The sequence below is a fragment of the Pseudonaja textilis genome, chromosome 1, assembly GCF_049901715.1.
Source record: "Pseudonaja textilis isolate UNSWEBS1 chromosome 1, rPseTex1.2, whole genome shotgun sequence".
Taxonomy (NCBI): domain Eukaryota; kingdom Metazoa; phylum Chordata; class Lepidosauria; order Squamata; family Elapidae; genus Pseudonaja; species Pseudonaja textilis.
Genome location: NC_141990.1, coordinates 230,683,892 through 230,711,861, shown reverse-complemented (window position 1 = coordinate 230,711,861; position 27,970 = coordinate 230,683,892). Strand labels below are relative to the sequence as shown.

General features: G+C 35.7%; 1 protein-coding gene across 7 annotated transcripts in view; it reads right to left on the bottom strand.

The window, feature by feature from the left end:
• Positions 1-1,717: 1,717 nt before the first annotated feature.
• The window catches only part of CHKA (choline kinase alpha), a 34,897-nt gene continuing 8,644 nt past the window's right edge, over positions 1,718-27,970 (bottom strand). For 4 of the 7 annotated variants that reach the window (XM_026706663.2, XM_087919856.1, XM_087919861.1 and 1 more), the window contains exons 2-12: positions 26,419-26,530; positions 16,873-16,926; positions 11,752-11,865; positions 11,264-11,397; positions 10,426-10,530; positions 8,892-8,950; positions 7,843-7,930; positions 5,862-5,970; positions 5,145-5,251; positions 3,530-3,611; positions 1,718-2,885 (exon numbers count right to left, since the gene is read on the bottom strand). In XM_026706663.2, coding sequence (XP_026562448.1) covers positions 2,826-2,885; positions 3,530-3,611; positions 5,145-5,251; positions 5,862-5,970; positions 7,843-7,930; positions 8,892-8,950; positions 10,426-10,530; positions 11,264-11,397; positions 11,752-11,865; positions 16,873-16,926; positions 26,419-26,530 — 1,024 coding nt within the window. In that variant the 3' untranslated portion in view covers positions 1,718-2,825. The remainder of the gene's footprint in view (positions 2,886-3,529; positions 3,612-5,144; positions 5,252-5,861; positions 5,971-7,842; positions 7,931-8,891; positions 8,951-10,425; positions 10,531-11,263; positions 11,398-11,751; positions 11,866-16,872; positions 16,927-26,418; positions 26,531-27,970) is intronic. The other 3 variants (XM_087919843.1, XM_087919869.1, XM_087919876.1) reach the window with 1 other exon arrangement.

The window sequence follows — 27,970 nt, the reverse complement described above, 5'->3', positions numbered from 1 at the left end:
CACGAAGTTGAGCCAGCCGTTGAAAAGGGCGGGAAGCAGAATCACCGTTGCTAATGTCTGATCTGTCTAATGAGCCGCTGCTGCTGAGGCTCTAACTTGGGAATTAAATGCTGCTGTCAGACGAAACGGCAAGGCGAAGTGAGCCGCGGCTGCGAGCGCTCCGCTCCGATCGCATAGAAAGCAATCGGAAAGTTAGATAATTGCCTGAGGCAGTAGCCTCAAGCTGCCTGCGGAGTGGCAGGCTCCACTGTTTACAAAGAAACTGTTTTTTTCTTTTTCTTTTGAACTAATCGAGGTAACCTAATAGAGGGACAAGCCTGAAAAAGCCAAATTAAATGGTGAAGAATTTTAAAAGCCGAAATAACCAAGAGCAAACCTGAATTAGAAAACCGTTCCAGTCAGGGAGCGCACAACCTCCTACCTTGAAGGCTGAGCTAAAACTGGGGGATGCTGGGGAGGTGTCCCGTGGAGGAGGAGGAGCGTCCCGGAGTTTTAAGCCCAGCCTTTCCAGAAGAGACTGAAGCACCTCCCACTTCTGGATGCTCTGAACAGCTCATGGGAGAAAGTTCTACACGTTTTCAGTTTTAAGATGTATTACATGTTTAATCCACTTTTCACTCATAGAAATCACGCAATATTTGATGAAAATTTCTGTAGTCAGATTAAGATGCATCATTTTCATTAATATAACCAAAATCTTTTTAAGGTTTTGTGTGAGTTTATGTGCTAAAACAAACACAACTTGATTCTATGTAAGCTTCCCAGACAGAAATATTTCTGTTGGTATCAGATGCTTTTCATCCATTGGATTTTTTCCACTGACAGAACTAGAGAGAGGTGATTATCACTTTGCTGATCTTCTTTCCCCTTAAGGGATTAGAAAATATGTTTGGAAAATTTTGACATCTCTCCAGAAAGAATGGGGGTGGGGAGGGACTGGGGAACTGCAAAGGGAAGCTGGAACAAAGATCATCCCTTTTCTTCCAGTGGAAATTTCTTGAGCAAACCTTTGCTAGGTTAGCCTGGTGAAGAGAAAGGGAATTGCACACACATTATATACATTAAGCTGAAGAAAACTGCATGCAGCTGTATAATTCTGGACTCTGGACTTAGGAGTCACAACAGGGGTTTCCCTTTTAAACCTCACAATGCTTCTGATTTGCCTTTTTTCATATTAAAAAGTGTCAGAAGAGTTTTACACACATAATTTCTCAGAATAATATACTATATAAACCCATACAAAACAAACCTTGCTTAGCACAAGGTGACAGACAAGCTGTGGTTTATTTTAGCCTATGGCAAATAAATGCATTTATAGTGGTTCAAATGTTAATGTCCAGTTCAACCAGCCATTCAAGGACAGGGTAGTCTTATGTTGAAAAAAATCAGACATTGAGACAGCTCTTGATGGACATTCGGACACCATGCAGTGGATATTTTGTCGAGGAGCACCACAATCACACTGAGGGGTAGAGATAAGACCCCACTTAAACAATGAGTTCTGGCAGACACCATGTTGGGTACCTGTAACTGTGGTTATCTGTTAAGGAACTGCAAATATGTTTGTGGCATTTGTGTGTTAACACCGCATACATACTCGCATTCTTTGTATGTCACCGAAGATGCTCATACAAGTCAAGCACATTGCTACAGAAAAGGGGAAGTAGAACTAAGACTTGAAGCAGACAAAGTAATAATCAAATATTACAACAAGAAAAAGACTTTAAAAAGTTTATTTGTCCAATACAAGTTAAGCAGAAAGCACACCAAAGATTAGTTAGGAGATACATTTTCTAGATACCTTCACAAAACTTATACTTATTGGAGTTTTCACATACATAGTTCAATGTATTCTTTGCAAAAGAAACATCCACTTAACTGTTGGAAAGGTGGCAGGGTTTTAAACAAGGAGCAGCGTGCCCCCAACAAGGCACCAGCCTGCCACCACTGCTCAAGTGTTCTTTTCAGCTCCTCCCTGTTTTTCGTTTGCCCCTACTTTTCTCCTTTTAGCAAGAAGCAGCTGCTAGAGGAATTCAAGGCACTCATCCCATTTCTGTCAGCCTGGGGAACTTCTTAGAGAAGAACAATGCAATACAACATGACTGTTACTGAACGTTTAGCGTATCCTGGATGGAAACTAGGAAATAAGCTAAAGGAAATAGCAAGACTTGCATGCTCCAGTTTGAGACGTATCTGTATTGCCTTGTTCTACCAACATGCCAGAAAATGAAAGCCACTGCATGAAAAGAGCTGGGTTGTAGAAGCTCTTTTGAGTTCTTTTAGCCCAGCAGGGATTAGTGTTACTTTACCAGTCTTTTTCTGAACTGATTGACATACATCTGTCACATAACAATGATCTTTGCTCAAACAGGTTTCAGCAAAAATTCACAGTGTAATCATTTCCCCTTAACAAGAAGAGAGACAGAGAGAGAGAACTGGAACTTCCCTCTTAACTGGTAGCTTAGATAATGTATTGTCAATAAAATATGTTAGTTAAAAAAATAGATACCGACAGTTAACACTTCTTGCTTTTGAAATAAGGGATGGTTCACATTAACACTCAAGGTTTCCCTCATAATACCTTCTAGATTTAAAACATTTGATATTGCACTGTTATATTATCCATCAGCTATCAATTTGCATTCCAGAGACTTATGAAACTGTAAAAAAAGTAAACAGCCATTTTGTGCAGTCTTCAGCATTGCATCCGAGTAGTTGGAATTTGCAAAACCTTCATTACAACTACAGTAGCCTAAGCACAGTGGAATTTCTGCCCAGCTGCCTTCCTTATACAGTACAGTGACTGATCGTCCAGTCTTCAACCTTCACACTTTGAGTTTCCTCTTCTGCTCAAAGTAGGCATCAAATCTGGAGAGTGCATAGTCCTAAGTGGGGGGGAAAATACTACAGTTGAAAAGACTGAAGCTCCTACAATGTGTCCCAATTTCAGGGAACAAGCACTATACTAGAATTTCATACAGACCTATTTATATGACGGCATTTGGTTCTCTTTTATAAATAAGTGTGAGGATGGGAATGTAATACTTTTTCAGGTATCAATTCTTATTTAATGATCCTTGCTGCAACTTGGATTTAAAATTTAATTTATGTGCCCAGTATGTATAAAATAATTTTTGAAAATAAGTTAAAAGGACAAGTTAAGAACAATCAAAATGATACAGTTAACCGACGTCTACTGTAGTAACATTAAAGCCGCCTAAGCCAAGTTGCTGGTGATAGCAAGTGCCATGGCTTTCATTAAATGCTCGATGGGACAAATGCTCACTCACAATTGTTAATAACTGATTTTCAGTTAAATTAAATGCTGAAAACAGGGTTTTAGAGGCAATCAGTCTGAGACAAGTAGGGAGCCTGGACTCTTCAGATGTTATAAAACTAATTCCTAGCATTCCATCATTGGTCATGCTGAAGGGCATAAAAGTTCTGCAACACCTACAACTCTTTCTTACACAGGCATAAGAACTTGGTTGTAAATGCTTAAAAATGTGAGGCTTTTTAAAAGGCATACCATGTATCCAAACTCAATAGATGATATCTTGGCCTGTATAATGGACCACAGACCCCAGAAGAAATGAGATGCAAGAGCAAACCTGTCAAAGAAAAACATAATTGAATACTGTCACAGTATGTTTTGGTACCAAATACAGAACCACCCTTGCTTCTCTTGACTAGAATGTAAAAGGGACTCATAACCTCTCCTGGCATGATACATGAAGTGGGATGGTGGAAACTACCCATTCCTGGAGGGCTACAGGTTATCTTCTCTAACCTAAAATGTGTAATAGAAACAGGCTACTCATGTTCTGAAAAGCAAAAGAAAATGGTTTCTCTCCAATAGACCTTCAGGCATGAACAGCTTTATAGAGAAGACAACTCCCAGGTATCCTGGACTCTTAAATAATTTGAAAGGCTATTTTATGTGGTCTCTAAATTTACATAGTAACATTTATAAGAGTGGGTGTTATCAGCCACAAGCACTCATATAATTTATCTGAGAGACTGTGTCTTCCTATTCATTCATGAAATTCATTTGGCGTCCATTTCATGTCAAATGATTCTGAGTGGCTTCAAGAATAAAAATATTAGGAAACATTAAAATAATCAAGTGTAAGATAATAAAGCAGAGAAAAATCTGTTTTCCTACTTTTGTATCCTTCCAATTACCTCAGTTAACCTTCTAGTTCTTTGGGGGGGGGGTATTTATTTACAGTGGAACCTTGGGTCACGAACGCTCCTGTTCGCGACCAAATCGGTGGTGAACAAAAAATCCACCTGCTTTTTGAATCAGATCACGATTCAAAAATTGGGTGGTAAACAAAACCGGCACGGAAAGTTTCCCTTTCTGCACCAATTTTGCCTTTGGCGCCTTTTTTTTATTACTGCGCACATGCAGAGTCAGTCGTGCTTCCGGACACAACCAAATCAGGTCATCACCTGAGTCCGGGAACGAATTATGGTCACAACCCGAGGCTCCACTGTATTTATTTATTTCCACTTTTATTATTTGATGAATAACTCAAGGGGAAAACATCAAACACAACTTCCTCCCCCTATTTTCCCACTACCACCACCCTGTGAGGTGAGTTCGGCTGAGAGAGAGGGTGACTGACTCAAAGTAAGCATGCAGAGTTTCAAAGAAAACATTCAACTGATGTTCCGTGCTATTTTTTTCCCTAAGAAAGCCTATCAATCCTAGATAGGGAACAAAAGGTATTCTTGGAAATAAAAATAATACTGCAGGATCGAATTTTGATTTGTAGAGCTCATTCACTTTCCATTTAGTTTTTAATCAGAGTAAAATAGTGGAGGCACCTTGATTAACATCAAGGAGATATCCTCAATTAGTAGGTATTAAATGCGACTTCAACTCTGGAAGCTTTCTCTGTCATGTTTCTATGCTTACTGATCAAACCAGATTTTCTCAGAGCAGGTAGTAAATGAAATCATCCAGCTTAGAAAAATAATTACAACCTAAATAATCTGCATGCTACCTTATATGTAAATACTGATTTAGATTAGTTACCAAACTAAACACTGAAATATGTCATATAATCTACATATATTAACTGAAAATGAAGACATGCACAGGATTACATATAATTTTGAATGAAGAGAGAGGTTACCTGTTTACTTCAACCAACATATCTTCTTCTATTTTGGACTTATCTTCATGGCTCAGATTTTCAAATCCACTTTGAGATGCAGCTAGATAACTGGTTATGAAATGGAGCTAAAAGTACAAAACAGAACAGCAGTGGACTTGCTTAATACCAACATACCAAGTTAATATAATTTATTAGAACTTCAGTTTAATTCAAAGCACTTAAAAAAATACAGAGCAACAGTATTCATTTTCAAATTCATTCTAGATCTAATAATTTGTATTCCAGTTCATTCAATATTTGCTTAATAATTATTAGAGATGGGAAAACTGTGCCTTCCTCCAATATATTATTGAACTTTAATTACTTAGTATCTCTCACTAGCTGGATGAATTAAATGAAATTTAGAAAACGTATTCTAGGTATACCCTCTTATTAAGAAAACTTTAACTTTCCTATTACTAGGGTCATAGGATTAAAATACAGAAGTCCCCCATTATAGACCGCTACCACAGAACTGGGGAAGTTGTAGTCTTCTAGGTGATACTTGAGTTATCATTCTACAGCCAATATAACCAATGGTGAAGAATTCTGAGAATTTTAGTTCAGTAACTTGTGGAGGACAATAGTTCAGTAACGATTTAACTAGAGAACACAGTTGAGTATGTACAATTTAGAAATGAAGTTCAATTTGAAAGTAAAGGACATTATAACTCAAGAGTTATTTTTATTGCTTACCTGCTGCTTCCTTGTGGGATAGTTCATGAAGTTCGCTTTGAAGAATGGGTATTTTTCATGCACATAGTCAAACATCCATTCACAGAAATGATTAGCAATATCAAACCCTCTAGAGTGAAAACATTATGAATATGTAAGAAATACATTCAGCTCCAAAACGTATATTTTTAAGAATTTGGGGATTATAGAAAGAGCTGTGCTGGATGAAACTTAAGTTTTATCTTGTTAATATTCTATTTGGTGGTAGATGGGTGGCCTACATACAGCATCCATCTATTTGTGACATCATAAAACAATCTAAACTAGTGTGATCAGATGAGCTTTCTCTCTCAAATTAATTGATGGGGCAAGGAGATCCTCTTATATTTGTTGAGAAAGTTGGGAAGGTGCTTCAGAAATAAGTGGGAATGGCAACTGTTACAAACATTGTATATACTTCTGAAGGTTATTCAGGATCTTTTAAACCCTTTTTGTAACAGTTTAACAGGGTTTCTCTTTTTTTCTTTCCATCCATATTTTATTGCTCCGTTCTTCGTCTATCATATATATTTTATTCCTCTCTCTTTGTTCTTGCCAGCTACTCCTTCCTGTCTCTCTCCATTCTCCATTCTTTTTTCTTTTTTAAAATTTACTACTGCCCCTGCTGGAAGGCAAGAGGGGAATTTGGAAGAGGGCACTTGAGTGTTTGGCTTGTGACAGTGGTTCATGTAAAAATTATTAGTATATGAAAAGAATCAATATGTTTTAAAAAAGAGATACCAGTTAAAATTGTCTATAAAGTAAGATTTAATTCAATTGAAGTTAGTATTTTTGGTATCCTTTTCTGAATGTGTTTCGGGCAGGTATGTAGAACATATACAGAAATTTATTCGGATGAGGAAAATTCCTAGGACTGGGCTGAGTTGAGAATAAATTCTACCTGATTTGTACCTGTTTCTACACACACACACACAAAATCCAGCTTCTTTTAGGGGGGTTGCCTTAAATTCCAAGTTATCCTTTTCTTGGGGGTAAATTCAATTGACCTCACCAACCAGCAGGGTTGAAATCTTCTCATCATTAAAGGCTAACAAAGTTCATAAATGATGTTAAAACTCAGTTTATTAAATAAAATCAACTATTTATTCTAATATATCTACTCTGACTGACAGGTGCATATCATGTTTTGTTATTCAATTCTCAAAAGTATACATCTTTTAAGAGTTGCATTTTAACACATACAAAAAAAACAAAACAACAACCCCCAACAACACATATAAATCTTTTTCTGCCTGAAGATTACATTATTCCTGGAATCCTGTTTTTGAAAATTTTTCCAAATACCAAATGACATAAGGATCTTTCTTTATTAGCAATTATTAGATGCTATAGTATCAAGTAACTAAAAACTTAGCAAAATGGAGCTACCACCCCAGGAAGTCAGATTGTTCCAGGATCAGTACTATACTATCAACTCTAAGTCCCAACCTAGATACATATTCATATACATATGTGTCATTTAGTCACAGGAAAAAAGTAGGTAATTTGATAGCAAAAATCAACATGATCAGAACTATTCAGGCAACAAAGCTGATATAACAATCAATTAGTTTAATGTCCTATAAATTTCAGAGACTACATCTTGTTCTCTAAACAATGCAAATACAATAGCAAACTGCCAGTTTAGGTATCAATTTGACATGAAACACTATCACCACTAAGCAGGCTAAGTAATTATTAAGAAAGATGAACAGAAAGAGCTGCTATTATCTGCTATTTATAGAGAAGCTTTATCTTAAAATTTGTTACAAACCTTTGAAATAGATTTACTTTACATGTAAATTTATTAAGCTAGTTTTAGCATAAATTCATTAGGCAAACACTGGTAATCCTGATGGATTAGCAGCAAACGGACTCTGTGTGCAAAAAGCAGTTCATATAACTAATCTGGCATTTGTTAAGCTTGTATTTTTATTTATTCAAGGAGAGATCCAACATTTACCTATAATTGTAACTGCTGTATTCAAAGTCAATAAGCATCAGCTTTTGTTTTTCAGAATCTTCTCTGCCATCAAGAAGCAAGATATTTCCTGGGGATACGGAGAAACAAGAGGTATAAAATGACTTGTGCAAGTTTTCTGAGGAAATTTCAGATCATTAAATTGGAAATGGCTCCATAACTTATAAAACAGCTCAACTATCCTGATTCTTTAACATTAGGATTACGAATGTTTCATTAGCAAAATATATGTATGTAGAATGTGTACATGGAGATGGTGGGAAACACGTAAAGGCAGGGGAGGCAGACACTTTGGGCAGGATTACTTTACATGGGCTATAAAATCCACACAGCACTAAATGGCAGGAAAGAGATACAATGAAATACAATGAGATGCAATTCTAATTCTTCACTGCCCTTTTGTGATCACTAGAGTTTCCCCATTTTCTCTGCCCACCCTTAACTTCTGCAGCTTGGGTGAGGATAAGGTTTTGTATCTTTTCATGGAAGGCTGCATCTGAGAGATCTGTTCTGAAGCAAAGAGGACTCATGCCCTATGCAAATATCTTGAGCAGGTGCACTCAACTCTGGAGTCCATCTCAAGAATAAGAATGCCATTAGTAAATAGTGTGTGTGCTATTTAAATGATGGTAGAAAAGAAGGTATTTTATTAGGGCATTGCTGGAGTGAGGACTAAACAATCCTGCAATCTTAATGACTCTAATCAAAATGAAGTCCAAGTTATTTTCACACACCAAAGCTTGTTTCTATACTTCCTTAACTTTAAAAAATTTTCATCCTAAGAATGGATTTCTTTCTAAGGAACTGGCTACAAACAGATCAGATTTTAATCTTCTCCTAATCCTGTTATACAGTACTCCAAGAACATTTCTTTGTATTTACTTCCATGAGATAAACAGAACCTGTTCACCAAATAGATCACGCCCTAAATTTAAACAGATGTCTAGATATGAACATTCGCTTTGCTATAAATTGTTAAAATTATTAAGACAATCACAAGTGTAAAAAATGCAAAGACAACGTTACTGTACCTTCTTGGCAGTCATTATGACAAAACACAACTGGAGATGGAGTAGCTTCAAGTAAAGATCTAAGAAGGAAAATCCAAATCATTTGTTTGTTTTATTAAAGGACACAAATACAGGAAGACAAATACTTTTTATATCTCTTGAATATGTTTCTACCAACTAGGTCTTCTCCTATACAAAGCTAATCAAGAAAACTGTTTATGAATGAAGATATTTCCTTCCTACTTTGTGTTTCCTCAAAGTACAAAACAACAGCTTGACTTACTGCATTCTTAAAAAACCTGCTGGCTTGTTTCTCCCTCTTCCCGTGATGGCACAGTACTTGTAAGGCAATGAGAGCCATTTGGAGGTCTTGGAGAGCCAATTATTCCCTCTTTTTCTTCAAACCAGCATTTTAACTAATATTCTGAGAGAATCTTAGGACAACACTTTAACTGTAAACATGATCCTAGCTCTGCTCCTTGCAAGCCACCCCTCCCCCCTGTATTTCATGGTCTGATAACTGCATTATGCACAACTAGCACAGTGACTTCTAATTAGGACAAGCAAAAGAGGTATGTTGTAATATAATTTGGAGATGCACCATTTAGGGAATGAGGTCGAAAGAGCTACATTCACAGCTGAACACCCGTTTGCTGACATTTCATGTCATGCAAATAATGGGGAGAAGAGAAGAGAGAATTTACTTTTAATTTATTTTAATAGGCTTCCACGGTACTTGCTTGGGTCTCTCCATATTAATGGGGTATGTAACTGAAACAGCACACTGGATATGCAGTGGATCTACAGCTTTCTCTACAGCTCAGATAGGGCATTACAGTATAGGATTTCTCCCTCTCTCCCTGATCCAGAGGTGGGCTTAGAAGATTCTGATGGTGCTTTCCATGGGAGAAGATAGCCCCATCTCCAGTTTTAGAATGATGAGCCAAAGAGAGTTCAAAGGAAGCACTCTAGAGAAAGTTAGGATACTGGGGATTGCTTTCCTTTGGAGCAGGTGTCCACACCCCACTCATCAGTATCACCTGAAGCCAGCTGCCTCTTAACAGATAGCCGCTTGACAAAAGGAAAATACACATCTGAATTAAGGAGCTATTATGCCTGCTGCAGCACCTTTTAATCAACCCTTTAATTTAATAGTCTATTTCCTCAGAATCACATTTGCTTGAAGTGGAGTAATATAAAAAGAAAAGTAGGAGTTTAGCTGAGACTGAAGAATCCAACAAGCACATTTATGTTGAGAGCAAGGCAGGAACAGACTTTGTGTTGGAATGATCTCTTCCCACAGGAAAGACTACCTTAATCTTCTAGCCCTACCTCCACAACAAATGAAAATATTTCATAATGGAATGCGGTGTCTAGACAATGAGAAAACACTAGTACAAATAGCTACAATATTCTTAGACAGCTAGATATAGATGTACTAAACACAGAGACATTAAAAAGTAAGTCATAAAAGGTTTACCTTTTACAACATAGCAATTAAAACAATTATACAGCAAAATTATGAAGAACAAACTGTTAAGAATTAGAATGATACCTTAAGTTTTTAATTTCTTGAGGCAAGTTGTAGCTGAGAATCTTGTTCAGTTTTCTCACACGTGACTCTCTGGTAAACTTGATTCTCATGACTTGGTTCAAGTACCTGTATGAAGATTTTATTGTATAGTTAGTATTTTAGGCAAACATGTACAACCCTTTGCCAATCATATTCTGAAAGAAAAATATAATTAAACATTTTAAAGATATCTGTGTGCCTCAAATTAGATAAATTTTCTCAGAAAATCAAAAATGCTATTCATTTTCAACCCAAAGCAAAGGCACCGTGTCCCACATGTTCTATCAAAGTGCTCTGATCAACTGGTAGGAACAATTTTGTTCTTCAGAGTTTAGGACACCTACCTTCCATCCCCATCTATTTGACAGCTCTCAGTGGTATATCCCACTGGGTTGCGTCTCCTCCCCAATCCACTCAGATTTACCATATCCCAGTGTGGCATATCATACTAGCCTTACTTCTCCTTCATCACTAAGCTTGTTCTCATGCATTATCTTGCAGTCCTGCCTTCTTCCCTTCCTCCCACATCCACTGCTGGTGTTTTTGGCTTTTTTCTACCCTTACACTCCCTACAAACCTTTCGGCATGGAACAACTGTGTTTTGATCAAAAACTGAAACAAAACAATGCTGTTTTGTCTGGATCTAGAAAAGAAATGCTTCAGTTCTGGCACTGGACCACATGAAACCATCTGTTCCACGCAAAACCATTCCGCATATCCTTCTGGGATCCAGCTTAATTACTCTGGATGTAGAGTAATTCTACTTTTAAGATGCTTAACTGTCACATTAAAATAAAAAGACAACACTTCTATTGCTTACTTCTCCATGGTTCCAAACAGCCACTTAGGTTCTTTATTAAATGGCATTTTCATCCCATGAAATTTAGCCATTTTTTCAGCTATTTCTGCTGATATATCTGGCATGCTTAGCTCCTCGGTATCCAACTTTCTGCTCTGAAATATATATAGTAAAAAGGACATAAATGATGAGAAATACATAAATCCACCAGGTGAGTTACAAATGTACAAATAAAGGAACTCAAATGAGGACCTAACTTATTTTTATTTTTCAGTGCTGTAAGAGTGACATTCTGTTCTGCTACTATAAGGCAGAATACCCTATCATGTGTTTCATTAACTGAAAGTGGCAAAAAATTAATACAGAAAACCCGAGATCAAGTTTGCATTGTCTACATATTGCCCAATCTAACAATAAAACAAACCTATTACTATGCCTTGACAAATATTTGTGCTACACTGTCAAATTCAGTTTCAACGATCACCACATAGGTTGTATCTGGTACATACAGGAATGAATTCCTCCAGACGGCCTTGTGGGAAGATTCCATAGAGTTTTGGACCAAGAGCTCTCTCTGCAAGAATGGCAAACATAACACTCTCCAGAACAACAGCTTCTGCACCCTACGAAAGAAGAGAAAACTAAAGCTGTATGAATATAATCAATGTAAATCAAAACTTCACCATTTATACTGCAGAATAAATACAAATTAAATTGCAAAAATATGTTGCAAAATAAATATAATTTATGTCTAGTGTAAACTTCCAAAACTTTCAGAGAGACACTTATAGATCCCTTTACAATTAGTGGGGCATTTCTTGTGGTTTATCATCCTAAATATAGGAAAGGATAATCTAATTGTATGTACTTAACCAAGTTTCATATTAGTATTTTTGGCTGTTCATTTACAAACCTGCTTTTTATAAAGGAAGTGCAATGAAAACGAGAAAAAGTAGCCTCTTCAAAATAGGACAAGTAGGGAATGTAATACACCTATCTCATATAGTTATGCTAACCAGATAGTTTTATGTTTTTGGGTTACAATTTCTATTAACCTGAACTAGCATGGGGCTGATTGCAATTATATTCCAATTGATTCCAAAACATATGGAAGGTTTCAGTTTTGAAAATTAGTCTATGTAACTTCCTAGACACTGGAATGCAACGAGGGGGCTGAAGGAAAGCAAGACCAATGTGGACTCTAGTGAGAAACTCTCTTCTCTCTAGCAGTGGGACAGGAGAGAGCAGTCAACTTTCTGTTAGGTATTGAATAAATATGTGCATTAGGATAACAATGCACTATTCAGTCCTGAATTATGAAGTTCAGTCTTTTTGCTAGCTTGTATATGCACCTAATGCACTCAAGAAAAGAGAGATCCTTAACAGAAGTCACATTTTAGCATCTTCTAATGGAAGCAGAATTCCAAATATAATTTATTAGCGGTAAAACCCTCCTGGTTCTAAATGATATCAGGCAGTTAAGGAACTTGATTTCTTTAAACAGGCCAGCCATGCCGAAGGCTTTTCCAATTTGCTGGCAAAGACATTCCTTGTATTAAGAACAACTCTCATTCATGTGTGGTGTGCAGAAGACTGCTCTTTGAAAAAGGGGACAGGGCCAAAACTGGCAGGATGTGAAAACTTACTAAAGTATTTAAATTTAAAAAGGTATATCTCTAAGAACGATAGGAAAGTTTTGGCAGAAAGGACAGCTACTTCTTTTTGCCACACTGCCCACTTTTCTCCTTAAATTGAAGACAAACAACTCTGAACCAAATATATCTAGATAGGCAGATAGGTAGTCCTCGATTTACAACTATTTCTTTAATGATCATTCGAAGTTACAAGGACACTGAAAAAAGTGACTCTTTCACACTTACAACCATTGCAGCATCCCCACAATGATGTGATCAAAATTCAAGCATTTGCAATTGGCTGATGATTATGATAGTTGCAGTGTCCTGGGATCATGTGATCCCCTTTTGCAACCTTCTGACAGACAAAGTCAATGGGGAAGCCAGATTCACTTTACAACCATGTTGCTAACTTATCAACTATAGTGATTCACTTAAGAACCGTGGCAAGAAAGATCATAAAATACAGCACAATTCACTTAACAACTGTCTCGTTTAGAAATAGAATATTTTGAGCTCAATTGTGGTTGTAAGTCAAGGACTACTGTATGTTAATTCTTAGGAACACATTCACTCAACTTTTTGAATAACAAAAACCTTAAACAATGATACTTAATATTTCTCATTATACATATACAATATACTATCTTTTTTGGCTGGTATTTCCAGTAATGCTAAAAATCGAAGCCTTAATAAATATACTCTTTATGTTTTGCTAATTTGAAGAGGCACACGAAAACATTAATATTTTGGTTTTCAAATTGAATTGTAAATAGAAATACTTCAGTAACATACACTCCTTTCAATTAATCTGGTTTTATCTTAACAATGATTAATCACACATTTTAAAAAAACTAAGACCAAAGTACTAATGATTTACTCAAAGAGTTATTTGAAAGAGATTAAAGCACACTTTTTAAGGGACTGCTGGATGAACTTGTTAATTTTTAACTTTAAACTCATTGGCCTAATTCAAACAGAGATTTCAAGGTTATTCCTTCCATTTTAGTTAGCACCTGTTAGAAATTATCACTATTGCTGGATGTATTCAACCAAACAAGCTTATATGGAACCTTAATATGGGCTGTGCCAACTAGCTCTTCTCCAGAAAGGCAAAGTAATTTATCATACGGTCCAAATGCAATGCATTCAAGGTACTTCTACATGAAACCTTTTGTGAAGGTTTGTTTAGTTATGATTTGTTCTGCTCAGACATGTCCATTCAGATAATGCTATAAGGCAAATGCTTAGTTGTATGTCTCAGAATGGAGGTACCAGTGAGCAGGTAGTCTTCAAGCTAATCCAAGGGTCTTCAGACTTGGCAAGTTTAAGACTTATGGACTTCAACTCCCAGAATTCCTGAGCTAACATGCCTGGAGGAATTCTGGGAGTTGAAGTCCACAAGTCTTAAAGCTGTCAAGATTGAAGACCCCTGAATTAATCCATTCACATACACGTTGGACAATGTAGGAAAACAAGACTACTTAGAAAAGAATCCCAGAAACTAAAACTACTACCCCCAATTTTGTGTAACTGAAGAAAGAAAATAGAATAGTATTTCAAATGGAACAAATCAGACAAAACAGACATGAAAACAGTACTATGATAGAAAATTTTCTCATTTTTAAAAAACTATGCATTCTTTCATCAAAATAAATGGCTCTGCTAATATATGCTAAAATAATTGTTTTATACAGCTAACTATTGTTGAGTAAATAGTAACAATGTTTATCTTAAATTTTCAATAGAATTGTCACAGGATTCACCTTTTGACTTGTATACTCACCTGTCAACTAAAGATAAATGATATATATCTAATGAAAACTCCCTCAAGTTAGATAGGAAGTCACACCAGTCCCGATTAACTAGATAGGTCCACAGAAGTTCAGCCATCTGTGTTTTATATCCTGGTTGGTAAAGGCCTCCTGGAAGGTGACATAAAGTTGGCTTCAGAGGCTAATGCTGGGGTGTGTTGTTATCTGCTTTAAAAGAGGTAGCTATCCACACTGTCTTCAAGAAGCCATCACTGGACTGAGGATAGGCAGGTGGGGACAATTCAAGAGAAGGCAATCCCTTAACAAAGCTTGGGCTGGGAGAAACCATGGCTTGAATCAGGGTAGGTCCTCACCTAAGGACATGTGGGATTTGATTAACAGCAACAGGGACTGCCAGGAATGGCTATCACTAAGTGAAGCAGCCATGTGACATCAAGCTGAATGACCATATTGCTTGACGAGAGACATTTGAGTTCCAATTACTGTTAATTGAGGATTACCTGTAATGTTGTTAAGGTTATGTCCAGTGCTGGGGTCCAGATAAAGAAGAACAGGCTTCAGTTCAACTCTAGTAAAACTGATGAGCATGTTGAGACACCCGGCTCTGGAGGATTTCCATCTTTATCTCTGAATGAGGCAGCATTATGCAAAACTGATGAGCAATCTGAGTCCTCCTGAACTCACAGCTCCTGCTCAAATTACTCGTGGCAACTGTGGCTAAAAGGGATTTTGAACAGGTTCATCTTGTACACAAATTTCCTGTTGAGGAGGAGGTCCTTCTCACAGTAGCTCCCAGTAAGCTGACCCATACCATTCAAGGTGCTGGGTGTCACTTATAAAGCCAGATAAGATACACCGCACAACCAGGATGTGCGTTTATCTTCAGCTGTTTCTGCTTGTCCACCAAGAACTAACAGGTCCCTTGGAAGTTGTGTTTTTTGCTGATGTAGCACTTGCCCTATGGAACAATGTCCTCCTGGTGATCAAAGGTATCTCCAGCCCTCTTGTCCTTACATAAGACATTCAAAACCTGGATAATCCTTCAAACATTTGGGCCAAGGAGTTTAACCAATACTGTAGGTGTATCTGTCCCATTTATCGATTGAAAATGGAACAAGTTTTAAATCCTCAATAATGTGTTATGTTATGAAGACTATTTTGGATCATTATTTTGAAATGTTCATTTTGTAAATTATACTTTTGTTTTTACAGTCATAGTGATAGGCAATTGTATACATTGTACAAATAAATGAAATATTTCCTTTTAGCATGCAAATTTGTATACTACATAATTAAGGCTTCCCATGAATTTGGAGAAATCACTATCTTAAAGAAGTGAAGACAATCTCTTCTATTTTTATACTTGATAGGATACAAACAGGAGCTCAGTACTAGATTCGAACAGTCACATCTCTTATTTTCGCTACTAAGTGCTTCAGGAGTCAAAGTTTTCTTAATACTGCAGGATAAAGGCAGCCTTTAGAGTGCCTGAAGGCATTTGGCTCAATATATTTGCTTACTCAATAAGCATCTGTAGTTTTCCCCATGACTGCTACAGCTGGTTTTTATTGACTACAGCTGGCTGGTGTTAGTTTTGAAATACAGTTCAAGGTTATAGTTCACTCTTCCCCAAATAAAAGTCATTTAATGCGTGAAATTAAAATCCTAGGCTAACACATATGACTTTATATATTCTGTATATACTACATTATTTGCTTCATCTGATTTGAGGCATTGATCCTCCCCAGCCAATATGAATATATTATCAATCTTAATTATAGGACATCATCCTTATATATTACTCCTATCACAGAATTTTTCTCAACATTTTGTTCTTTTCTCCAAAACATCTTTTCTGCCCTAGCTCCTGTTGCTACCAGTAAAGATAAAGAATAGAAGTTTCAGAATTACCATTTCTCTGATGTCTCAAATTGGCTCACATCTGGTTTAAGGGAATAATTATGGTTAAGTTTTGTATCAATTGAAAGCAGATTTTGTGACAAACTATTGAAGAGCAATATACCACAGATGAGTCTATGCCAAAGGAAGTTACTTTAACTCTGTTACTCTGACAGAAGTACTTTTTAAAGATCTTCCCACCTCCAACAGAGAAGGCATATTCAAACAGTTGTGCAGACAGGAAAAAAAGACAGGCAGATAGCGATTACCCTGCATGTACTGTACTAATCAGCTATGCACATTCAGCAAAGACAGTACTTACTTGTAAATCATTCTCCTTTTGAGCCTGTCCAGATCCTCCTTTATTACAGGACCTCTATGAATGAGAAGTCAACATTTCCAATGAGACACTGAAAACTAATATGAATGAATTTAATCTGTAGCCACCACAATAAGGAGAGCCAGGAAGATCAGCTATATTTAAAATGTATATTCAACAATTATCTTACAAAATATCAGAGATTTTGATGGAACCCCTCTCATTTACATGAGGTATCACTTCAAATTATTCAAAAAGGATGTGCCATTGAACTCCACTGTGTAAATCTGCCTAGGGTAACAGACAGACAAGACCATTATATATGATATGTATCATCTCCTTGTCCACCAAATATTCCAGGTAACCTGATTTATAAATAACCTGAATAACCTGGAATATAAATGAGGGTTCAGCACTAACTAGATTTACTAACATATGTAAAGCTAGCATCACAGTATAAACCAATTATTACAAGAGCAACTACTAGATACAAAATGTAGCGGAAGCATTATCTAGTTGTATAGGTAAAGAAGGCACTCACTTATCCCAGTAATCATTTGTTGACAGATGTCTTTTACACTGTAAAGTAACAATATTTTAATACATTTTATATACTATCACCAGTCATGTTTCAAGGCAAATTAAGCAAATCAAAGTAAAGATCAACGGATTTCAGAGTTAGTGGACAACAGGGTGTTTCTTAACATCTAGATTTAAACATGTTCTAACGTTTTGGGTTGTGTATTAATGTCTGGTTCAATGGCACATGCTTTCCTTGTAGTAGTTTTAAATTCCAGCAGAAATGCAAGCTTTGTAATCCATTAAGGCTTTCAAAGCTATGAAATACATAGGCCTGTTCCATTTCCCAGTTCCACTGATTATATCATATATGGCATATTTTAATGTAATTTCCAAAGTTGTACTTCTAATAACACATATTGTTTAAAACCAAACTACATTTAATGGCTCCTACAGAAAGCCTTTCACCAAAATTATTTAAAGGTGATAATGGAACTGAACATAGTTTTAAATTTTGTATCATACTTCTATCAAGTAATAAATGAATAACCAATTCAAGAGTTGTACTACAAAATTGCTCAATTGCTTCAATACGAAAACTTTTGTCTACAATAAAGTATTTCCATTAAAACACTATATAGCAGATATTCATACATTTCTCTATAAAATTTTATTTAATTAAAGCAGAGATTACTGTGAATATTCAAAAAGGCAAGCTAGCACTGCATATTAAGTAGAAATGTTATGCAAACATTATGCCACTGCCACTAACTGACAAGCACTGACTGTCTACTTGTTGAATAACAATCAAAGTTATATATTAACCAGAGGTATTTCTGGCTTATTGCTCCTTTTTGATAGTACAATCCATCAGAAGCAAACTGGATTAGAGAGGCTTTCCTCAGAATTTTAACAGGTGTTTATTTTAATTTGCAGATAGTCGACAATTGGGACCAGAATTTCCATTACTAGGCAAGGTGATTGCTAAGTGAGTTGTGGTTGATTTTACAACCTATTTTGCCATGATTATTAAGCAAATCATTGTATTTGTTAAATGAATCATTCAAATCTGGTCCCCTATTGACTTTGGTTGTCAAAAGCCTGCTGGGAAGGTAGCAAATTTAAGATCACGTAACTCTGGGATGCTGCAACCGTCCTAAATATGCTCTAGTTGCTAAGCACCTGAATTTGGACCATGGGGAAGCTGCAACAGTCATAAATATGAAGACTGGTCATGTCACTTTTTTGGTGTGATTGTAACATTTATCTCTAAACAAATGGTTGTAAGTCAAAGATTACCTCCACCTGGATGATGCAAATATGGAAACTGGCTAGTATTTTTGCACTTGCCACTTTCAAATAAATAAGCACATAATGAACCTAGTTAACATGACTGAGTTTTAGTTTAAAGAAAAAAGGGGAAGGAATATAATATCCAAAAGTTTTCATCGAAAGAGAATTGTACAACAGTCTTGTATGCTGTCAGCTACGCATAATGCCTAATACAGACATTCCAAAATCAATGGGATTTGCTTCTAAAAATTTAATCTAGAATTAAGGTGTTTCAAAATTGCTTCTTATATTTAAAAACAGTAAAAAAAACCATTAAGTAGAATAGTCCTACATCACTCTACATTACAGTAGTCATATGACTATATTATATTGATGGCCTGGGTTAATATAAAAATTGATTTGTTGAAGAATTGCTTCAGGAATTCCTGAAACAAAAATATTCAGACCAACAGTCACATTGTGTTTACATATTGTGTGCATAAAATCAGTCTATTTTCACAATTTCCAATATATTTTTAAAGCATTATTATAGAGTTTATGAAAAAAACCTGTTGCAAGATGCTTCCAATGGTCTGATGTACTAGTACAAAGGCCAGAGATGTGTAATTGCCTATGTAGTATCACCATATATTTAAGAATCCATGCTTTCTGCTTGGGAATATGAGCTGCTTAATAGATTTTCATGAAGTCAGCCAATTTACATGTGAACTTGCTAAAATGAATATATTTCTTGCTAACTACCATACAGCTACAGATAGTCCTTGACATACAACCACAACAGGAAACAACATTTCTGTTGGTAAACAAAGCAGTTGTTAAGCGGGTCATGCCTGATTTTATGACTTTTTTTGCCACAGCTGTTAAGCAAATCACTGCAGTTAAGTGAATCATGTGTCATTAAGTAAATCCAACTTCCTCCGTTGACTTTGTTTGTTGGAAGCTAGCTGTGAAAGCTACAAATGGCGATCACATGATCCTGGAATGTGGCAACCCTTGTAAATATGCCAACTGCCAAGCAACTAAATGCTGATCATGTGATTGTGGGGATGCTATGATGATTGTTAAGTGTGTGTACAAATTATAAGTCACTTTTTCCAGTACCATTTAGTGATCTGAATTGGCACGAAATGAATGATTGTAGGTCAATGTTATTGGAAACCTTTGGTATGACAAGTTTTGTAGCATCCGGTGAGTTTTCTTCAATCATTAGAGAAATAAGTTTAAGGACTTAAAACTTTTGGAATAAAAAGCAAATGGATGATTAGAACTCTGATTCCAGAAAGTTAAGATGGATTTGAAATAAAAATTTGAAATTAATTATAAGAATCCTTTCCATGAGAAAATGCTATTCTTTTTAATTCTTAAAAAAGATAGGATTGTAATTTGACAGGTGCAAACTAAAGGGAACAGAAGGTACTAAAGATAAAAGAGAACATTTAAATTTGATTTACTTTGCAGAATGGAGCAGAATACCTGAACATTGGATGCACTGAAGAATGTTTGGGAACAATGGACACAGAAGTGGATTTTAAGTGTGTTTGCCATTATAGACAAAAGATGTTGTGGAATAGGAACAGGTTTCACTAGACAACACTAAGATTGATCTGGAAGTGCATTTAAAAATTACAATACAAGAATGATATGGAAGAAGATGCTCTATTTGACATACAAATGAAAACCATTGATGTCTTAATATTTAAAGGGGAATATACAAATACCAAACAAAAAAAGTGACTTGGATTGGGACATATACCTTATTGGATTTACAACAGAGATGTGTTAAACTTTGAAGAGTTCTATGAAAAGAAAGGAAACAAATGAAACAAATCAACTAGGACATCTTTTGAAGGTATTAAAGATCAAGATTGTGAAAAATAAAAGGAAGGAATATAAAGTTAGTTTATTTGATCAAGCTTAAAATAGGTACGTTGTCATATGTGGTAACCCTTAATGGATTCTTACTGATGAGAATTGAATGATGAGTTTTTAAGGATTTGTTTATAGATAAGAGATGAAATACTGGAAGAAGAGGTCATTTGTTGTATTTTAAGAGAAGGGTAAAGTCATTTCTTTATAGATTTCTTTTCTTTTTTAAAGTATATTCTTATTTTTCTATTTTTTATCTTCTGCACATTTTTAAAGCTTGTATTAGCTTTTATCTTTTTAATTATAATGTTTAATTACTGTAAAAAATCAAGCTCTTCTTAGAAAATGAATATAGAGAACACTTGTAATCCAGTGCCTTCCTCAGAAATTCAACCATTTGTCCCTGTAAAAAAACTGGGATAGAAAGCTTTGTAGAGAGATGTCTGGGAGCTATCACTTATTGGTAAATAAGTATTATATGGCATCAAATCCTTCATGGCAGCCGTTTTGTTGAGAGCACCTATACCAATCTCTTGAATTATAAGCATACTTAGAGATAAATTGCTCACTTCTTTATTAAAAATAACATTTTGTGTTCACTAAGAAATCAGATGGGAGGCATTAAAATACTGGTTTAATTATTGGTCAGCATATTTATTTTGTAGAGCAGGGCTCTTGGCAACTTGAAGACTTGTGGCCTTCAACTCCCAGAATTCGCCAGCGGGCATGGTTGGCTGAGGAAATCCAGAAGTCTTCAAGTTGCCAAGTTTGGAGACCTGTTATAGAGCACTGAAAGAAACTGCACAGGATATGGGTAGAGCTGCATTCAATATCTAAAGTGAATTTTTATATCTCTTATTCTGTCGTTTCGATATAAACTGTGCATGGGGAATTTGTGACGTTGGGACATACAAGTCTTTTTAAATCCCAAGAACATCCCTAATCCTTTTTACTTCTGATAAAGTTACCATTCTTTTAAGGGAGCATAAAGACGGAATGGTGCAATCCATTTACAGTTTCCATTTAACTGTGCAGATGTTACAAATATATCTACAGAAAGTAAGCTTTTTCATCATAGCCTCATACTCTGAGCCCAAAGGAAATGAAACCAGCAGAGAATGCTCCAACTTCAGAGATCTCATACTATACCGTGAATCGTGTCTGTCACCTGGAAACCAGAGTGCTCTAGGCACGATCGCATGGACAAGCCTGCAGCAGAGAACACATGCACATACAACTAAAATGGTACATTACCCTCAGATGACCCTTAACGCCACCCAACAAAACAAGTGTCCCCTTATCAGGAATTCTATATGCCAATAAATTGGCATTTGCAGTTATTCCTTGCTACCAGGTATTCAAAGCAAAAATTTCAACAGTGAAGGAGCATTACACTTACAGTATTCCACATATTTACTGAGTTACAAATAAAAAGTAGGAAGTAGGTATGTAATACCAAGCAATTGCAGTCAATCTATATGTGATTAGTGAACATCAGGTGGTCTTAAATGCTTTCTATTATATTAAAAATGAGACAGGCTGGTAATAACAACAGAATTCTAATATTTGGCTGCTAAAATAGGGCATGAGCCATTTCCTCTCCCTCCCACCCCCCAGTATCCTCTTTATTTGGCTAAAATGGGATTTCTGCCACAAATAAATAATACACAATAACAAAATTTGTACATTTTTGCAGTAGTAATGAGTAATTCTATTTATTTCAATTGCTTTAATAACTGCCTTTCAGATGTATACACCAACCAATACTATTGTTCTTTCTATTAATCTCAGATAAGCTGACAACTTTTTTGTAACTTACTTCCTAGCCTCATATTACACAGCACAGTGGCACAAAATAAAAGTTGGCTGAGGAATATCCCAAGTCTCTTCTGCATTTTCTTGTAGCCAACTTAAAGCAATATAATTGAACAGTATGTATGCACTGACATTTGTGTCTTCCAGTATTTATGATAAGCAAACTGGACTGTGTTGGGAAATAACCAGCAGGGCACTTTTTTTTGTTTTAAGTCATTTCAGCTGGAATATGAAGGACAGGTAAGGTGTCTTCCAATTAGCACGTTTCAAATTTGGAATTAAAGATATGAAGAGATAAAGTGTGGTCCTGAGAATTGATATGAATTTGAAAATAGGAATAATTGTTTTCTGAATGCAGCAGTAATATAAGTTTTGCTTCTAATTAAAAAGTTAGAAATTCATTTAAATTAAATACAAGGTGCCATTCTTAACTCTGGAGTCTTTATCCATAAAAATTAGTTAAGAATCTAAGTGAAAAAGTTGTGAATATGCACTCTAAGATTACCATCAGCTTCAGATTTATTTTTGTTTATTGATTTTTGAGATGTGATACTAGGCGAAAAAATCAGTTTGCTTATGCATTAAAAATAGTTTAGAAAGAGACAAATGTTTATACTGAGACCCTCAATATAATCTGAAAGTTTTACCTTAGGACTGTCTCTGCTTACTTAAACCTTAGTGAACTGCACCAACAAAAGCAGTCATTTCACTGCCACTACGGAAATAAAGGAAGTTAGATATCTTCAAAAATCTTAAATACCAAGTGAAAAAAAATTAGGATAATACTCAAATGAGCAGCCAAACTAGGACCGAATCCAAAGATTCTGAATTATTTTCTTCATGAAAAGGCAGAAAATATATTATAAAAATAGTTATTTTGGGGGAAGCTTAAGCACAATCCAATCCAATTTATAATTCCGTAAGACTAAATATTCAGAGTACTATAATTACAGAATTTATGTCAAAATGCATGCTAGCACATATTAAAGTTCTGTAAACTCAGCTATATTTTCAAATGAAAATGAGCATATCACAACCAGGCACTAATTTCTATTTACTCTGCAGACAACTTTTTAAAAATATGTAATCTTATACAATGAATAATAATAGCACTATAACTTAATTTTTTTGTAAATTAATGTAAAATACTTGTTATTTTGAATTGTAGTTCTATTTTAGGTCTCAGCAAATCAGCAACAGCAAAGATCTATTTCTTTGGTTATTGCCTTGCAAGATTTCCACTCTAGTTACTTTTAGTTTGCAGTATATAATCCAAGCTTCAAAGCATATAGTTATAATAAATTATACTCAGGATTACTCTCACTATACACTCAAGTGGCGTTTAATATTGAATTTCAATATATTTGTAATTCAGGAGTATTTTAGTTGTAAGAAATTGAATACAGTACTAACATGAGCACCACATCAAAAGTTTGCACTAAGGATTCTTAATGGAAGGAAAGTTATATTACATTAATTTATCAAGTTTTAAACAAAATGTCTATATCTTCTGTCACTACTGAACAATGTTGTGATGGAACACATCTTTTCAGTCTCGGGATGATATATTACAAGAACTATTATTTCACGCTATGTCTGATTATCTAATCTGTAAACCTATCCAAAGACCTAGATACTTTAGGCGGTATTATTGTCTTACTGAACCATTCTAGTCTATGAAAATACATATGTTTAGAAAGTAAATAACAGTAATACTCAATTATGAATAATGTTAACCTTATAGATTTTTCTGTTAGTTAAACAACTGGAAATTTATGATTGCAACAATTTCTACACAAAAATAACAAGCAATGGCTTCAGGCCAATTTCAAACCTAATTTCATAGTATTAGAAATGTTAAAACTGGTAATAAATACTTCAATGAGCAGGAAATATTTATTTGTGACATTTCTGCCTCTCTTTTTCCCACTGGATCAATTCTAGGCATCTTACTTAAAAGCACTACTTGGGAAGAAATTCCTTGGCTGCTTTGGGATTTACATTAAATAAATAACCAGAACATCTTTCTTATGTAAATTCTGTAATGTTTACAACAAAAAAGCAGCAGGACTCGCACCAATTGTTGGTGCAGTATCTACATAAGATGGAATTTCATGGGTTCAATAAGGGAGCCTTAAGAACATAAGATTTTAGCAATCTCAGGGTAGTCCAGATTCTAGGGAGCCTCAATGAACTGAATTCCTATGAAGACTGTAACAATCAGAATCTAAACTTGGTATAGATAATTAAGTCACTGCTATTCATATTCTGATAACTGTTGGGATCAACTACAGGTAGTCCTTATCTTATGACTGTTTAGTAACCATCAAACAGCATTGAAAAAGTGACCTATGGCCCTGTTTCACACTTATGACCAATGCCTTATCTCCAGTGTTATGTGATCCAAATTTGGGATCTTGGCAACTGGCATATATTTATGGTATGACAGCTGCACTCTCCCGGGGACATGTGATCAATTTTTGTAACCTTCCCAGTCAGCTTTTGACAAGCAAAATCAATGGGAATAGCCGGATTCGCTTAATGACTGCATGATTAACTTAACAACTGCAATCATTTGCTTAATAACTATGGCAAAATTGTGGCAAAATGAGGCAAAACTCACTTAATAGCCTTGCTTGACAACAGAAGCTTTGGGCTCAATTGTGGTCATAATTCGAGGACTACCTGTACTGCATAAACTGTACATACTTTATTAAACTTATATTTTATCTTTTCTCTACAAGATCAAAGTGATATAAATAGATCTCCCCTCTTCAATTCTTCCCCAAAAGCAAGCCTGTGAGATATATGGGAATTACAGAGAACAACTGTCTCAAAATTGCCCAGTGAGTTTTCATAAGTGGGGGTGGATTTGAATCTGGTCGTCCCAATGCTGGTCTAAAACCAATTACACTAGAGAGGATAACCTATGAAAACTACCTGGAAACTGTAGCCAATTCAACATTCTAGCTGTTCGGTTACTAAGTGGAAATGTGTTACTGATAAATAATTGTACTAGCTTCAGTTCATTTCTACTTCTAGTTAAAAGTGCAAAAAATATATGCTCCAAGTGCCTGGTGTAACACCTGCTGCCATATTTACTTGATGGTACCTTCATAATCTTTTCCAGATGCCTTAATCACCTGACGTAAAGTAGAAACGACAAACAGCATTTCCATGAGGGAGGGGGGGCAGGGACTAGCACCAATCCTGTTATCTTTTCAGTGCCAGGCATTTTTTAAAAATTATCTGATATTTATTAAGTCTTTAAATCAAAATTTAATCTCTTAATATATTAATTAACATTTATATATTCAAGCTATTTACATGTTTGATTGTACCTTAAGACTTTTTAAAAATTACTTTTAGCGGGCATTAAATTCTTAGCATGAGAAATATAATTGTATTTTTATTATTATTTGCCCAATGCCTGAAAGCATACTTAGTGGCTGACAAGCAAATCAATGAACGGTAAAGAAAAAGAATCCTTATTATTCCAAAGGCCAATTCTTTCGATGAGGAGAATGTGGAGGCCATCTCCTGTGCCTCATACAGAATCTGCTTCCTTGTATTATTTCTAGACTAATCCATATCACTATATGATCGCTATAACGTTAAAAGGAATTAATATTAACACCTGCAAGTAGAAACATGGGAAAGGAGAAACTTGTATCACATGCGATGTTGCTTAAGCAACAATAAAGGCTTAGTATGGATTTCCTGCAAGAGTCGTTTTGGAAAACAATATGTAAGTCACTATTACTCAAGGCTAATGATTCAGTTCAGAGCCAGGGAGTGAACAAAATAACCAATGTTGTTTCTCAATTCAGGTCTGCATAATGACGAGCCAATAATAATAAGTGCTTAAGACAAGAGTTCTACATGGATTGTTGACAAAAGCTAATAGATATTTTGTATTTCAAACACACTTGAGATTTACATTAAAAACCATATTTTTATGCAATAAACAAACCAACATAGGTGGAACAGCTGAAATGCATATTACTCATATATACAATATGAAATCATTTCCCCCATTGTTCTAACAATACTCACCATTTGCAGAATTGCACCATATAAACGAAGAAGAACAGTGCGTGGTTCATCTGCAACAGTCTCTACAGTGTCAGGCAAAGAGCACTGGAAAAGCATGTTGCTGAGGCCTCCTCTACAAAAAGAAATCATTTTTTTATTTAGCACAGGAGATGTCAGTATTCAAATAAAATTTGGACTGTATGATTGATTCTGAATGTAAGTGTGAAAAATGGATTCATGCTTTGGATTGAAATCCTAGATTCATTTAACTTTCTGCATGAAGACTTTTGGAGCAGAAAAAATCAAGTCCAATTCGTGGCCTCTATTTTGAACCCCAAATCGTTTTTCTTGCTTGTATTCAATTTGTCTCTTCCCATTTTCTTTTGTTACGTATGGACAGATCAGTGCAGATACACAAAAGGTGAGAATTCCCATTTGGTTATTAAGTTTATCTCCATGACAGACATTTATACTTAATCATAACCAAAACAACCATTTTGCAATTATACTTGTGGCATCTTTTTAGAATGTTAAATAAAATCATTGGCCTCATTTAGTAAATAAATTTAAAGAATATTTATATTTGATTATAATTGCACATGATTTGATCTCATAATTATATATTTTAATAAAATGACTTTTATATGAACATATACATTTAATTATGTATTTACTCTGGTCCTGTTATTCAAACTTACATGATAGAAAGACATTAATAGCAGCATAATGGCATTAGCACAATAATGTATTCTGTTCTATGGACTATTAAAAATAGATTTTACATTAAAGAACTCAGCAGGTTCACAATTTATCTTTGTTTATCTATAAGCTAATGATTCACTATGGGCCAGTTTTGCTGAAAACAAGAGATAAATGATAGTTTTCAGCAAGACCAGCATGAAATGCAGTTATGTAACACCAAGATCCTGCAAACAGCCATAAATGCAGGCCAGCTGCCAAGCACCCGGGTGGGGGTGGGGGTAGAGAGAAAGCGGTAATTGAAACATCAAATCCAGGTAGTAAATACCCCCAGAGAAGTCTGTCATATCTCTGAATGTCGCTAAGTAACCAATCATAAGTCATCCCCAATCCTTGTTTTTTGATCCATTCTCCCCCATTTCCCTCTAGAGCAGGGATGTCAAACTCACATCGTTACAGCAGCTTCACGTGACATATCGGGACTATTTTCCCCTTCACTAAACTGGATGGGAGCATGGCCAGCACATTTGATAGCCCTGGACTAGAGCCATTGCAGTGCCATAGTATAGATTTCTGGATCAACATCTGGCTCAGAAATGTTATGGGAATCAAGATGGCAAGCAACTAAAATCTAGGACTGTCCAGAAAATAGGCATTGGCTTACCTGAACAGTTTCTCAGCATGCCTTGGGAGAATCTATACATATGGGTTGAATCTGCCTTTCTGTCCAGAGATTGAGTCATCAATCTTTGCCATGCCTCTTCCTGTCAGGCCAGGAAGTCCCCATGCCCCAGTCACAATGAAGGCACAGCCATTTGATGAGCTGCTCTGTGGCATTGGCCCTGCCTCCCACCTGGACACCGGACCAGATGGT